The following is a 17085-nucleotide window of genomic DNA, read 5'->3' on the forward strand; positions in this document are numbered from 1 at the left end:
TATCATAATCATCATCATCAGCGCCATCATCGTTGGCATTTTGAATTCCGATAACAGGGGAAGATAGTGTTCTCACGGGACCGTACGGTTACGGCGATCGGCGAACGAAACGGTTGAGGAGGTACGCCGTTGTTGCAGCGGCCGACGCTGTAACTGCAATTGTTGTGCGAGGGATTCATCAATCAAGATGTATGTTTAAAGGGATCGAACAAACTGTTACAGTGTTTTGTTTTTTTCTTGTCCACGGTTAATGCTTCGAGATGTTTTGTAAATAGCGGAATGCCAGGTTAGCGTGCTCGTAGTATGGAATCGAACAGCATTTTAGTAAACAGTGCAGTTGGTCGGTATTCGTCGAAAGGTAGTTGCATATTTAAGTTTATGAGAACAATTATATTAACTCAGTTGTGATACATAGGATCACATTGAAACGTTCTATTGAGTCAGTGAATTTGATAAATATAGGTATTGGAAACAAAGCTTTTTTTGCAGATTCGAAGTCATTGTAACGGAGGTGTAAAAAAGAGAAAAATCATGATTGCCTTTTTGATTTACAAGCACTTGATCAAAAAAAGTAATCGTGTCTGGGTTCATCCATTTACGCAATTAAGAGTTGAAGAGGGAGCATTTACGATCAGCTTTGAGGATCTGTGAACGAAACTCGATTTTTTTTCGGATTTTTTAGAATGAATTCGACATCTTTCGACTAGTTGTTGAAAAGAATCCAAGAGAAAATCCAGTCTATGAACACTGTGATGAGACATACTATTCCTCCAACAGAAATACTCGCAATAACTTTGAGGTAAGATTGTTTAACTGAATACTATTGATCATATAATATTGGTACCGTTATGATCGATCCAACACCGATATTTTTTTTAATTGTTTGGTGAATATTTCCTCCGTAAGTGAAATAATTGCTTTTTTCATATTTTTAAAACGAGTACTGCTACATGTAGAACATATTAGGCTGTTGTTCTTGATTATTTGATAATGTTAAACTTGTTTTAAACATCTTTTTTGTCTAGTTTATTGATTTTTTATTTGGGGTAACTTTGATCATCAACCGTTTGAATCATTTATCTATCATAAGCAAGCGTCTGTACACGCCTTAAGGTAGGCAATTATAATTGAATTCAATATTCGTCGTGATTAAGACAATATAAAATCAAGGGAAAAGTTAGTTTTGGGGGGAAGATGGGAGAATTTGAGTAAAAAAATGGTAGATAAATTAAGTCACTAGACATCTAGTTTATGTATTTCCTTTATATTTAAAATCCATAGTCAATCCCTTGAATAACGAGGTTTATTTATGCTCGACAGTGAAACTTTCTGCTTACGTAAGTAACGAATACAATCAACAAGAAAGGATAACTAATATCAATGATAAGCTCAAATCCCAATTTTGCAAGTACATGTTCTATTCGGAATCGAGATTTTCCTCGCTGATATATTCTTCGTATAAAGCTCCAGCAATATCCTTATCGATATGATCGATTATTTCATTTTTGATTTCTCGATGAGTATGCGGAGCCCTCGGTTTTCCATGGCTTGATATTCTTTCTCGACGAACTTAAATTTTTCCCTTCAAAATTGGTTGCATTTCAGAATCCGATACTGAATTTCTCATACGTTTCACAATACTTAGGACTTCAGTACGAAAATTTAATTTCTGATCTTCGGTAAACTTTTCGATTGAAGAGAGGATTCTTCCAAAGAATGCTCTGTCAGCATTAGCTTCCTAAACTATAGGTGCTAATTGTACAGGAGCCTTTATAAAATCAAACAAAGCGGTTTATAAATTGTTTTGCTTCATTCATGTTTTAGTCTTTGGGTTGTATTTCTCAAAGTAATGGTTTTCGACCTCTGGCTGGTAATTGCTTGGGGCACTGTCAAACTGGACTCCGTATCTGTTAATGATCCAGCTTGTTGAAGGAAAGACAGTTGCCGAGCATAAATGTAGTTTCATCCAGTATTAGCTGCTTGCCTGGATTTGACCTGTTTCTTGGTACTTTTACCGAAGTTGTCTCTCAAATTTTTCCACTTTTTGGTAATTTTGTCGTCTAAAAAAAAATTTATTGCATTAAAGACTTCAGTAAAATGATTTTTATTTATTTACCAGCTGTATGTGCCCGGCTTTGCTCGGGATTAAAAAGTGAATTATGCAATTCAAATGTCTAATTGCATCACGAAACGTGCATAGGCAGAATAGATTGTCAGAAAGATAGATTAATCGGTCAAACTTTTTATGAAATTTTCATTTTCATCGAACACCTCCCAACACCCGCCTTCTTTTCCTAATGATTCTCTATTGCGCACCAAATAAGGTTGAAAACGGTCTACGGGTTTAAAAGCAAAACACAATTGTTCATCCCACCCTCTCTCAAATCTTCCCATCAGGATTGAGAATATGTGTACCAAATTTGGTTGAAATCGGCCCAAGAGTGAAGAAGTTACCCCTTCCTTTACACCCTAAAATAAATCACCCAAAATACGTCTCCTCATAGTTGATATGTATACGAAATTTGGTTCAAATCGGTCCAGGGGAATGAAAAATATACTGAATTGTTCGTTTTTTGAACAAAGCCCATTTGGTCCCCTTTCCCTATGATCTTCCAACAACCCCCCACCCTTTGTTATCATCCCCTTATGATGGAGCATATGTTTACCAAATATGGTTGAAATCGGTAAAGTGGTTCAGAAGTAGTTAGCGAACATATATGCATACATGGATAAGCTTTTATATACATTTTTTTTTTTTTGAAGCTTATTTCATCCATTGTCTTTTCGGCCTTCTCAATGAAGGGTTAGTTAATTATTATTGAACTGCAATAGAGCAAATAAGCAAGATCCTCTAATATTCACACAAATTCAAAGATTTACAATTCGTCCAGCTTATCCGTTGACATTCAATCGATTAAGAAAAAATATACAACCATGGTTACCATTATTTTACATGCAATTGAGTCGAGAATTTGAGCATGGCGGAATCTGATTTTTTTTATTTCGTTTTTCGCTCAGGTGGTTCGGGGAGGCACTACAACGACGGGCTTGGTAGTCATATGGCTACTGCTTTTGCCTCATACGCAGGAGGTCGTGGGTTCAATCCCAGGTCCGTTCCATTCTTCTACTTTGTATCTTTTTCTATATTTCTCATTATCTAGCAATCGCTAGAACTGGAAATCGACTTCCAAATCGTTTCCATTGCTATTCCCTATACCTTAAACTTGACTATTCTAGCAGTAGCTGCTAGAATTAGAAATTAACTGAAAAGCTCCTTTCCTACATCCAATTAGAAATTCCATCAGTTGCTTTCTTCAATCTATAACATTGGCAGCTTGTTAACCAAGACGAATCTCTGCCCTTCGAACCTAACCCAAAAATTCCAACAAATTCCGCATGAGTGCAGAGGTATATTCGGCTTGCAGTGGGCGAGTGATAGCATCATCATTTCCTCCTCCTTCCCTACATTGACTTGCATTCTGACGTGGCAGGCGCCAGTGTGACCTAAAAAATGAAATCACCAGCACTTGTACATTGAAGATGAGTGCAAGTCCCAAGCAAACATCTGTTGGTTCCCTGTGCAAGAACAGCTGATCTGGTCATAATGGAGTAGCAACTACGAGCAGTCAATCAAGCTCAAGCTCAGGTGATTCGGGGAGGCACTACACACCCTGTTATTTTTCCTATGTCTCTTTCTAGCTTTATCACCTCGTAATTTTGGAGCGGCGTATTTCGGTTTTCATTTGTTTGATGTAACTGTATATGTATCAGCATGTAGATTGCGAGTAAGCCAATACTTCTTTAAAATCATATATGTTGTAGAAACAAGTTAAGCGCTCAATGATGAAAATGATGATGATTTGATCATTGTTTGTGCTTTCCATATCACCTTAAATTCCACAAATTTCGCCAGCACAAACTTGGTTTTAACGAAATGAAACGGGGCTCCGCGTGTTGGCGAACGCGCCAACGCGCCTCTACTAGTTGGGCCTCTCTATCGGATCGATCGCTGTACCCCTCACCGATAGGTACGATAAGCAGGTATGACGGAATGACAGATTCCACACGGTCACATCGGTGAGTCTGTGCAATGTAGAGAGATAAAGGGACAACAGATATAGGACACAATAATGTATGTCATGTGGTGAACACGGCAGATTTAGAAAGTGAGGCAGTTAAATTTAATATTCTACGGTGAATTTATTATTACTATAGCGATTTAGTGAATTATTACACTCCAGGCATCGTGTGAGTTGATTGAAATATAAATTCCTATTAGCGCATCCTAATTTAGCCTAATTTAGCTCAATCCAGTATTAGGAGTCAAAGCATAAATTTATATACGAACATTTAACCTTAAAACCTATTGGAACCTATGAACTAAAGTGGTAAACTGTCTATCTAATTAAAAATCATGCAGTTATTAAATTTATCTATAAATTATAGTACGGATATATAGTACGTGCGAAGTGCAGATCTACATACGAATCGTTCAGTATCATAGGAACAATTCATCAGATTCGACATAGACATACTAGACTGGTTCGTGGACCGACGTAGATTAGACACACAAACGGGACTAAACGTGAGTTTTTTTGACCCTTGACTATCTGATGCATGGTTATTTCATATCAATATTGTGAAAACTTAAAAATACATGTATATCACTTTGATTCCACATGAATTTCAAGAAAATAATAACTCCCTTTACTGTAAAACCCAAATAACGGTCGTTTCATTCCGGGGTTATTATTTCGGAAACCTTCTGCTGTTGGCAATTTCCAACAATTTATTATTTTCGTTTATATACGAAAACGAATTTCGCGAATCGGTCATGTCAAGTCGAACCCTACGGTCGGGAAGAGTGGTTGGTGAGGCAAAAAGTGCAAATCTAGGTGCAAATGGTGGTGTGCAAGTGGTGGTCACGGCTGATCCGGAGGAGTCTCATCCCGGAAGAACATGCCAGGTGTGTCGTGGACTGGATTCAGCCGAAATGGTGCAATGCGACGTGTGTTCTAAATGGCATCACTTCCAGTGTGTAGGAGTCACGCAGCAGATAGAGAATTTTCCCTGGAGTTGTGCCAAATGCGAATCTGCGAAAGGTGTCCAGGAAACCAGTTCTACTGCGGCTTTTCTTCAGCAACGAGGTGGTCCATCGTCCAAATCGAACCAGCAGCATCCACAGCAACGACATCAGCCGCAGCGACCTGAGATAACAGCTAGTCAACTAGGTTTATCGCTTGCCGCCAACGAGTCAAACCAACCCAAGGGAGCAGATCAAGCACCGTTCGTCACTTCGCTGCAGTGGTTTGTGTCTCCGTCTCGAAACGGAACCAAGGCCTCGTCGGTGTCTTCAAGTCGATCTTCACAAGCTCTCGCTAAGCTAAAGCTTCAAATGCTGGAGGACATGCGGAACGTCGAGCGGTGTGAAGCAGAGCGACAACGAGCAATCGCAGCGGAGGAAGCTAAAAAGGAAAGGGCATTCCTGGAGCAGAAATATCAACTGTTGGAGCAAGCTATGAGTGAAAATGGCTCGTCTAAGAATGGATCAATGAGTAGAACGCAGAACTGGATCGCATCTACGAACGCGGGCCGCGGTGCACGCTATGTTTAAAGACAACTATTATGCAAAGTGAATGCACCTCGGATGTTAAGCCGTTAGCTCATAGTTTTTGACATCTAGTTTAAGGATCTGTGTCGATTAAAATATTTCATCGGTGAAATTTTGACTTTTTTACTATTTAAGGTAATATTTTTACCCTAAAAACCTTATTTGATTTTTTTAAATTTTTTGAAACAAGTTATATAAAATCCAACCACTAAATTTTTTTTCCTGATGCTTTAAGAAACATTTTCATATAAAAACATTTTTCATGATGAAAATAGTAGAAGTTATATTAAAATTACTGCCGGTTTTAAATGAACTTAAGGTTTAGATCTTGAGCCTTCCTTAGCCGTGCGGTAAGATGCACTGCTACACTGCAAGACCATGCTAAAAGTGGCTAGGTTCGATCCGGTCTTGTCTAGGAAATCTCTCGCCTTCCCTGGGCATAAAGTATCATCGTAGTCTCATGATATACGAATGCGAAAATGGTAACTTGGGCTAGAAACCTCGCAGTTAATAACTGTGGAAGTGCTAAATGAACACTAAACTCCGAGGCAGCATATGCCAGAGTGGTTGATGTAATGCCAATAAGAAGAAGTATTATTGAATTTAAGAACATAATATCACTTTTTAACATTTCAAATCAACAAAAATTAAAACTACGAACTAGTTCAAAGTAGTATTTATGTTCTGTATTTCAAGCTTGATTTAGCCTCAATGGACGTCTGCATTATGTGACCACTTGTATACGTACCATCGTGGATAACAGTTTACTTGCATTCTGTTCGTGGTTATCTGGCATTTTGTAGTTTTGCTAGATAGTATGACATTTTTTGTGAATGGCTTCCATTGTTTGCTCCGTGTACTTTGTAAGGCCTCTCTGTGATGCTCTCACAAAGAATCATGGAATTTTAAAATATGAAAGTTTTCGGTGATTGGTAACCCGGCTGCTATCCAACTGTCACAAAAAGCTCGTATGGCGTCTGAATAGAAGTCCAAAAATGTTACACTAAAACAGCAATCAACTACCTGTGGTAGACTCTCCAATACTTTATAAAAACCATTGTATTATTTTCCTTTCAAAACACCCCGTTTAACTAAAAAACTTTGGCGGTAACGCCCAGTGATATCAAGTTGAGCGTAATGGATTGAGTTACCCTCTGATGCCTTGACTTTAGATTTGTCTTGATGTTTTTTTTTGTTCCAGGCCACAGGGCCGAAAATTTGATAGACAAATAATCCCACCAGCGCTGGGGGAGGGGTTTTGTCTAAAATTGTGTCATAGTCTCCTCCTTCCCGAAGATGATTATAAACACAATTGAAATATAATCGAGCATCTTTCTTGATCTGTCCATCTTTGAATTCTGTTTCTATGGTAATAAGTGGACGGTGCAGGGTTGCTGTTTTTTTAGTAGACACGTATGAGATATGCATATATTTTCGGTGTCAACAGTATTTCTAGTATAACTTCTGCTACTTTCATCATATGAAAAATGTTTTTATATGAAAATGTTTCTTAAAGCATCAGGAAAAAAAAATAGTGGTTGGATTTTATATAGGGGAACAGACGGCTTTGGCAGGTTTTGTTCTATTATTGGCAGGGGGGTTTTTGTCGACCGAATTTAATGAAATTTGGCCACAATATTCTTTGATATGCAAAGAATGTGTGGGCCAAATTTGAGCATAATCTGTCATAAAAAACCCCCCTGCCAATAATAGAACAAAACCTGCCAAAGCCGTCTGTTCCCCTAACTTGTCTCAAAAAATTTATAAAAATCAAATAAGGTTTTTAGGGTAAAAATATTACCTTAAATAGTAAAAAAGTCAAATTTTCACCGATGAAATATTTTAATCGACACAGATCCTTAAACAAGAGGTCAAACACTATGATCTAACGGCTTAACATCCGAGGTGCATTCACTTTGCATAATAGTTGCCTTTAAACATAGCGTGCGGTGTGCCCATCGCCTCTAATGTTGAGAGCCAGATCGAACCGACCATGCACGCTGGTAAAATGCAACTATGGAACCCAGCAGTTGCACGGATTGGTAGTACTCGCTCATCGCTACCAGAGCCTAATCCCCCTGATCCATTCCCAGCACCGGAGTCCATGCTGAGCTACAACGTAGATCCACCGGCTTTGAGTGCCGGAATGCAACAGTTAGCTCACGCACAACAAGTCAAGCTCCTTTACAGGAACAGTATCAACCCATCCCAAGGGTTGAACCTTCGCGACGGGTTTCCATGGCACAGTTGCCTTATTCAGGTAGAGTGACTGCACCTAGCATGGTCCACAGCTCGGAAGTAGATCCGTTGCATTGGTTCTCACGTAACCCACCGGTTCCAAAGTATCAACGATTTGTCCCAGTCTCGAACCGGCATTCGGTTCATCAGCAAAATCATCCTCATTCATCTACGTTGCGAGGCCACCAACTCTACAATCAAGATCAAGAGAAAGTAGCTGATCCGTATTCGATCTCTCGCCAGCAGTTGGCCGCCGAAAAGCTATTTCAAAGGATCTTCCAACCTTTTCTGGAAATCCAGAAGAGTGGCCTCTGTTCCTATCTACCTTCAACAGCACCACCGCTCTGTGTGGATTCACCAAAGAGGAAAATATCGTCCGCTTGCAGCGAAGCTTGAAGGGTCGAGCGCATGAAGCAGTCATAAGCCGGCTGCTACATCCATCGAACGTCAGCGGGGTTATGTCGACGCTCAAAATGTTATTTGGGCAACCGGAGGTGGTCGTCCATTCCATGATTGAGGGAGGACAAATTAGAAGCCATCGTAGATTTTGCCGTCAGCGTTGAAAACTTCTGCGCAACCGTCGACGCATGTGAATTGGAAGAATACTTCTACAAAATGACCTTCCTTCACCAACTCGTCAACAAGCTTCCACCATCGATCAAGGTAAATTGGGCGTAGTACCGATTATCGCTACCTACGGTCAATTTACCGTCTTTCAGCAGCTGGCTCTACTCTCTAGCAGAAGCTGCTAGCGCTATTACCATTCCGAACACCACACTCGAATCCAAAACACTGCGTAACGACTCACGCACAGCCAAGAAGAGCAACTCCTTCGTCAATGCTCACACCCAGGAAGTATCAAAAGGCCATCGCTTCGCAGCGCTATCCAACGTGAAAACTGCAGCCGATAGCTGCCTAGTTTGTAAAGGAAGCTGCAAATAGATCACCAAATGCACACGTTTCCTGGAGTTCTCTCGCGATTCTCGCTGGGCGACGGTTCGAGATTTAGGGCTCTGTCGCCGGTGTCTACGCCAACATAAGGGTGGATGTCAAGCCAATTTGTGTGGGAAGAATGGCTGCGAGTTGAAGCATCACGAATTGCTGCATAATGACCAGAAGAACACATCGCTGCCGTTGAATACTTTATCGACCGACACAAGCAAATTATCGCCGATCCAGCGTCAAGAACCTATACCAGCTCCGAACTTGGGCGAGCACGGATGCCATGCCCATCGGATTACCACTAGTCAGGTGTTGTTCCGCTACCTACCCGTAGTGCTGCACGGTAAACACCGATCAATTGAAACATTCGCCTTCCTGGACGACGGGTCCGAGCTCACCTTGCTCGACAAGGAACTGGCGGATGAGCTGCAACTTGAGGGAGATGCGGCCCCGCTATGCTTGCTTTGGACTGGAGGAGCGAATCGTCGAGAGGACGACTCAAAGAATGTCAAGCTTGAGATAGGTTCAAAACACGACTCCAAGATGTACACCATGCAAGGAGTACGCACAGTTGCTGAATTACTTCTTCTGACACAGTCTCTCAATGTCGAAGAGTTGTCTGAGCTATATCAACATCTCAAAGGTCTTCCGATCACCTCCTACCAAGATGTCCGGCCAAGAATTCTCATCGGAATGAAGGATCAGCACCTCAGCCTTGTTAAAAAGAGCCCTGAGGGTGCACTGCACGAGCCGATCGCTGTTAAAACCCGGTTAGGTTGGACAATTTGTGGTGGAGTGAGTCACAACAACGCCACCAATTTAGTACACTCTGTGTTTCACATCTGCGCTTGCGGCCCGTCTTCGGACGAGGACCTACATAAAATGATGAAGGAATACTTCGCAGTAGACAGCCTGGGAGTTGTTCAGCCGAAGAAACGTCTCGTCTCAGCAGAAGAAGAGCGAGCGCAGAATCTGCTCGAAGGCCGCACAGTGCTGAAGGGAAAACGCTACGAAACTGGCTTGTTGTGGCGCTACGACAATGTTCGGCTGCCGGACAGTTTTCCGATGGCCCTCCGACGACTGCAGTGCCTCAAGAAAAGAATGGATAAAGACTTCCAACTAGCGGACGCCCTCAACAAGAAGATAATCGATTTCGTCAAAAAGGGCTATGCGAGGAAGGTCACCGATGAAGAACGTTCCAAAAACTTCCCCGGACGTGGTATCTACCTATATTTCCGGTAACGAACGCCAATAAGCCAGGCAAGATCCGTATGGTGTGGGATGCCGCTACGCGTCGCTGAGGCCTTAGAGGAGAACAACACTGAAGAAAAGAACCTCGATCTTTCACCAGAATTAGCCACGGAGAAGGTGCTTGGTAAGTGGTGGTGCACCGACGTAGACACCTTTACCTACAAGGTTGGGTGGGACCGATACGGCCAAGCGCTGCTGGAGGGCCAACACCGGCCAACAAAACGACAAATGCTGCGTGTACTTATGTCCGTGTTCGATCTGCTTGGGTTAATTGCCCAATTTCTAATGTATTTGAAAATACTGCTTCAGGAAGTCTGGCGTTCCGGCATCGGCTGGGATGACCAAGTCAATGAAACCATTTTCGAAAGATGGCAAACCTGGCTCAAAGTCCTTCCTACAATTGAAAAGATCATCATTCCTCGGTGCTACATCAGCGAGTCAAGCATCCACTACAGAGACATACAGCTTCACACATTCGTAGATGCAAGTGAAAACGGTATCGCGGCTACCTGCTACTTACGATTCAACCATCAGGATGTTGTTGAGTGCAAAATAGTCGCCGCCAAAATCCGAGTCGCGCCATTGAAATTCCTCTCTATACCTCGCCTAGAGCTTCAGGCGGCCCTGATCGGCTCTCGACTTGCCCGAACACTCTCCGAAGCCCTCACGATCCACATTACCCGTCGAGTTTTCTAGTCTGATTCCCAACATACCCTGTGCTGGATCAGATCTGACCACCGCCGTTACTCACTATTCGTAGCGTTTCGGGTTAGCGAAATTCTCGAGCTGACGGAGATGGCCGAATGGAGATACGTTCCCACCGATCTGACCGTTGCGGATGATGGAACAAAATGGAAAGGACTTCCAAATCTGAAGCCCCAAGCCAGATGGTTCAACGGCCCACAATTTCTGTATCTCGCGGAAGACCATTGGCCATGCACATCGAAAGGCTCTCAAACCACCGAACTAGAACTTCGTCCCAGTGCAATGGCACATTTCATCGCTTCTGATCCCATCGTACAAGTGAACGACTTCTCCAATTGGGGTCGATTAGTTCGAGTTGTTGCATTTGTACAACGTTTCTCCAACAACTGCAAATTGAAACGCTTGAAGCAGTCTATTATAAGCTGCCCTCTTTCCAGCTCAGAAATAAGCTCGGCTGAAGCATATCTACTACGCCAGGCGCAGTTGGAAAGTTATCCCGAGGAAGTGGCACTTTTTCAACGATCGCAGCACGAGCCAACAGCACATAAAACACCGTTGCCTAAAGCAAGTCCGCTGCACCAAAAATCACCTTGGCTAGACCAGAATGGAGTATTGCGAATGCGAGGCCGCATCACCAACTGCGATTATGCCACCGAAGACGCCAAAAATCCAATTATCCTCCCACGTGACCACCCAACCACCAAGTTGATTATTGCACATTTCCACCAAAAATTCCACCACCAGAACCATGAGACCGTAATTAACGAAATTCGACAGAAATACAGTATTCCGAAACTTCGCACAACCTTCACCAATGTCCGAAATAACTGCCAACGCTGCAAGAATCACCGAGTCATCCCAAGAGTACCGATCATGGCAGATCTACCGGTAGCTCGACTACATGTCTTCACACGCCCCTTCACCCATGTCGGCGTGGATTTTTTCTGATCATACGAGATCGTCGTCGGTCGCCGAGCAGAAAAGCGTTGGGGTATGCTGGCCAAATGAACAATTGTTGTTGAGACCCTGAAGTGAAAAGTGAAACGTAAAATATTAAACTATTGAAATTAACTTGAATTAGCTCAGAAAAATATTTTAAGCTCTTTTTAGTGGAATGTATTCAACCGTCTAAGACGAGTTAAGTAACCTCCATTTAATTCCACCAATTATTTCGATACCTTTGCAGATACGTATTTCGACCACAACTGTGTGTTCGTCTTCAGTGTCTCGTACTCGAGTCTTCAGTGTCGCAAGTCGAGTCAAGTACGATACACTGAAGACGACCACACAGTTGTGGTCGAAATACGTATCTGCAAAGGTATCGAAATAATTGGTGGAATTAAATGGAGGTTACTTAACTCGTCTTAGACGGTTGAATTAGCTAAAATTTACTACTATATTTACAGAAAACTTATAACTATTTCATGAATATATTGAATTACCTTAAAATTAGTATCACAGTTGTTGCAGTTATTATCACAGAAAGTAAATTATATACGTGAGATACTCCTTAGTTCTAACCTTAAACTAATATCAAAGAGAAATATTGGCTGGACGAACACAATAGACGGACATAGAATAATCCGGAATAGGCTCTGATACCGATAGTTGTAAGGTAAAATTTATTGTACACGAAACTTAATACTAATTACTGAATAAATTTATAGTTTAAAGCTGTATTCGCACCAAAACCCCGAGTTTGCGATCTGCTAGAGAAAATCGGCTACGAGCACACATCGTCCTCTGAACAACTTGCCGAATAATGGCGTAGGAGGAATTGCACATTCGGATAATTGTGTGCAGTTGCAATTGAAATTCCTAGAATGGGGTACGACAGTGGGCTCTGTTGAACTTCCATAGAAAGCTGCATGTGTCCGCAAGCAGGCCCTATCAAAGCGACCATGTGCCGCTCAAAGCGCACTAGCCTTGTCGTTGTGTTGGATGAAACTTTAAACAAATTTGACCCGACTGATCGAGCGTCTGTTCACCAAGGAGGTGCGGCTCCAAAAGCGTCTGTTCAGGCATCCAGCGGCTGAGTATGAAATGCTATACCCCGAAAGCTATACCTAATATGGCAGTCCCATCCCGGTGGATAAGGAACATTGGGCCAACAACCTACTGTTCCCGAAACATCAATTTGTTCGATAATTCGATAATAAAAGAATACAGACTGATTTTACGGCAACGACTCTTAGCGCGAAACAACGGACACGAATAGGAACATGGAACGTTTTAACCCTAGCCCACCAGGGTAAATTGGCACAGCTTGCCAATGAGGCACGCCGCATGAAGCTTGAGATCCTGGGACTGAGTGAAGTCCGTTGGCCAAACTTTGGAGAACACAGAACGCCGTCGGGACAAGTTCTGCTATACTCCGGCTTACGAGGTGAACCTGCTCTCCAGCATCGCAGAGTTGGCTTCCTACTAAGCGCCCAGGCACAATATGCGTTTATGAAGTGGGAACCTATAAGTGAATGGATAATCGCTGTCATATTTAGAACACGGGTTCGAAACCTTACTATAATCCAATGTTATGCGCCAACCAAAGCTGCCGATCTGCAAGACAAAGAGAACTTCTGCAGTCAGCTCAATGCCGTCGTAGATAGAATTCCGAAGGGTGATATCAGGATCTGTTTAGGCGACTTTAATGCGAAGATCGGATCCGACAACTCGAACCATGAGCGCACTATGGGACACCATGGTCTCGGAGAAATGAGCGAAAACGGAGAGCTGTTCGCAGAATTCTGTGGTAATAATGACATGGTTATGGGGGATCGCTTTTCCCTCATCGACCGATTCACAAGGTCACGTGGGTCTCCCGTCGTGGCTTTACAGAAATTCAAATCGACTGCATCTGCATCAGACGAAAATGGGAATGGAGCCTTCTTGATGTACGGAATAAATCATCACCTCCTCATCGGTGAAATACGCCTGCGCATTGCGCGGATTCGTCGACAGGAGGAGAGAGTTGGACGATGGTTCAACACACGCCAACTGGAAGATGACACGGTGAAACGGTCCTTCGTTGAAGAACTGGAGTCGCGTGCTGCAGATATTCCAGAAGGTGGAAGTGGCAGCGTGGAAGACCAGTGGACCGCCATCAAGAATACCTCCATCGCCACCAGCGAAAACTGCGCACCCAGAGAAAACAATGGATCACCGATGAGACCTGGAGGAAGATAGAGGAGCGAAGAAAAACCAAAACCGTGATAGAGCGATCAAAAACATTACTCTACGATATCTCACGACGCTTAAGCTGGGCTAAGATGAATGCAACGAGTCCTGTGAAAGACGCGAATGATCAGTTATTGACCGACCCAACTGACCAGCTGAAACGCTGGTTCCAGCACTTCGAACAACTTTTTCAAGTGCCAGCCAGGCTACCACCACCTCGGCATGATCTGCCTAGGATCCGACGTATAACACGCGTCAATACCGAAGCTCCATCACTGCTAGAGATTCAAACAGCCATCCAAAGCATGAAATCGAATAAAGCCCCTGGGGTCGATCGCATATCAGCCGAGATGCTCAAAGCAGACTAGTATGCAAGGTATCTTAGTGAAGGTGCCCAAAAAGGATGACCTGACTGTATGCGGTATCTGGGGAGGCATTATTTTGCTGTGTACTGTTCTCAAACTTCTATGCAAAGTTATCCTGGCCCGGATTCAGGAGAAGATCGATGCGACTCTCTGGCGGCAGTAGGCCGGATTTCGTGCCGGAAGATCCTGTGTGGACCATATTCGTATCGCTCCGTATCATTCTGGAGCAGTTCAATGAATTCCAAGAATCCCTTTACTTGGTATTCATTGACTACGAAAAAGCTTTCGACCGTCTCAATCGCGGAATATGTAGGGCGCCCAGAGAGGCAAGGGGGTTCCTGAGAAAATCATCGGCCTCATCGAGGCATAGTACAAGGCATTCTCGAGTAGAGTGCTGCACAATGGGGTCTTGGCGAACCCTATCACCGTTACTGTTCCTCATTGTAATCGACGAGATTCTGGTATGTGCGATTGACCGTGAACCAAACTGTGGGCTGCTATGGCAGTCTTAACCATGGAGCACCTAAACGACTCCGAATTGGCTGATGGCGTTGCACTCCTTACTCAACGGCGCTCTGATATGCAGAGTAATCTCTTCGGCAGGTTTAATCATTAACGTCAACAAAACCAAATCGTTGGATGTAAACACGGTGACCCCTACAAGTTTCAGAGTAGCCGGGCAACCAGTGGAGAATGTTGAAAGCTTCCAATATCTTGGAAGCCAAATGGCGTCAGGCGGTGGTACCATAGGCGCACTGATCAAGAAAGTAAGGGCTGCCTTTGCGAGTTTAATAGATATCTGGAAAACAGGCAGATAAGTGAACGCACCAAAATACGAATTTTCAACTCTAACGTGAAATCTGTGATGTTATACGCTAGCGAAATATGGTGTGTATCAGTGGAGAACACTCAACGGCTGCAGGTGTTTATCAACAGATGCCTGCGGTATATAATTCGGGCTTATTATTATTATACATTTCAGTTTCAAACATTACTGTACGATTATATAAGCTTTTTTCTATTGAATGTACGATTTTTTTTGCGTTCAAACTTTGTCGTTCCCTATGGAATCCGTTAATTCTTTTAGGGGTCCGGTTTTAGGTAGGCTGACCATACGTACCGTATTTAACGGGACAGTCCCGTTTTTTAGACCTTATTGTGCTGTCCCGTCGTAATCTAGAAAAAAACCTCAATTTGTCCCGTTTTTTCATTGATTTTTCCAAAGAGCTCAAAAATATTATTCAAACAAATTCAATATTTTAGGCAGGAATCAAAACCAAATACGAAGAAATTGGACGAAACCCATAAATAATGTTAGATGTTATGTTACTGGTGTTACTCTCAAATAAATGCAATCATGCAATGTATTTTGCCTAGATCGACTGTTCTCAAGGTTTCTTTTCTTTTTTTTCTTCATACAGTTAAATTTCAATGACTTTTTTTCTGCTTATTCCAAGGGCATTAAAATTTGGCCAATTTCATCAGTAGTTTGAAAGTTTAATTTCCAGATTAAGTCCATTTTCATTTTTTTCCTTGCGTATTAAGTAATTTTTTTTTTTTCAAATCTGCTTCACCATATATTTTTTAATCGTTTGATTCATTTCGAAACATTATTATTCAAAGTCTTTCTGAATATTTAGAAATATCCACTGTAAAAAAAAAGACGACGCAAAAAAAATCGAGTTTAAGGCAGTTTCAAACCGAGGGAAAATTTGGTCGGATTTCAGTCCTCACGTACTGTAAGGCTAGTTTACAGATCAGGAGCTTGTCTGCAAATTTCGCCTCCATATGTGTGGACGGGATTAACGGGATTCTGTTGTAGAAAATTAGAATTTCGGTCCGATTTAAAATACAATAGGGGCTGTCCACAAACCACGTAGACTGAAAACCCCCCCTCCCCCTAGTAGACTTTCGTAGACTTTTCCGAAACCCCTCCCCCACCCCCTTGAAGTCTACGTAGACTATTCCAAATTTTACAAAATATTATATGTGATTGGACAATCAAAATCGAAATCAAATTTAATCCTTTGTCCACTGCTCCTAAAACCAAATCTCCAAGTCATTTAATTTAATTTTTGTTGAATTCGATTCCTCCTAGAGGTGTGCACCACCGCTGCCGACACTTTTAAATCGGCGCGCCACTGCTTAAAATCTGTGACGCATCTGACCTATAATTCTCCAAGCCGGTTCAAATTTGTAGAAAACCGACAAATATTCAGAATTTTCGTAAAAATTTAGAATTATTTCCCCAGGTAATTTTAAGCTTAAATAAACATTCCGAAATATATCCTGTTCTTGCAGATTTTGAACAATTTCCTGAAGGTTTTTTTTTTAAATCCTATAGACATTCCAAAGGCTTTTCCTAATAATTTGCGGTGGAAATTATAGAGAATTTTTAGTTGAAATTTTGGTGAATTTTCTAGTTAGTTTTATAGTTTTTAGTTTTAAGCCGTAGTTCAGACTATTACTTCAGGGATATTCATTAAATTTTTTTGATAAAGTCTTGCAAAAAATCTGGGAAAATTCAAAAAACGAACCGAACTGAACAAAATGAACTTTGCACATAGCTGCTCTATAAACTGTTTTCTAAAACAGATTAAAAAATAAAATAAAAAAATAAACAATATGAAAAAGGCTACGTAGACTTTTGGTATACCCCCCCGTCCCCCTTCGTAGACTAACGTAGACTTTTTCGAAACCCCTCCCTCCCCCTCAAGAGTCTACGTGGTTTATGGACGGCCCCATATGGCGGAAATCTTCGAGAGACCAGCTTATAAATTAGCCAGGATTTGTTTTACT

General features: G+C 42.1%; 3 protein-coding genes across 3 annotated transcripts in view; 2 read left to right on the forward strand and 1 right to left on the reverse strand.

Moving 5' to 3' along the window:
- Positions 1–17085, reverse strand: part of LOC134225748 (ichor) — a 295162-nt gene that overhangs the window by 77544 nt on the left and 200533 nt on the right. The gene's annotated exons all lie outside the window — the stretch shown is intronic.
- LOC134221938 (uncharacterized) lies at positions 10073–10738 on the forward strand. The gene has a single exon (XM_062701104.1). It carries the CDS (start codon positions 10073–10075, stop codon positions 10736–10738), a length of 666 nt encoding a protein of 221 aa, XP_062557088.1.
- Positions 10838–11695, forward strand: LOC134221939 (uncharacterized). The gene has a single exon (XM_062701105.1). The coding sequence runs from the start codon at positions 10838–10840 to the stop codon at positions 11693–11695; it is 858 nt and encodes a 285-aa protein (XP_062557089.1).

This window comes from Armigeres subalbatus, chromosome 3 (genome assembly GCF_024139115.2).
Source record: "Armigeres subalbatus isolate Guangzhou_Male chromosome 3, GZ_Asu_2, whole genome shotgun sequence".
Taxonomy (NCBI): domain Eukaryota; kingdom Metazoa; phylum Arthropoda; class Insecta; order Diptera; family Culicidae; genus Armigeres; species Armigeres subalbatus.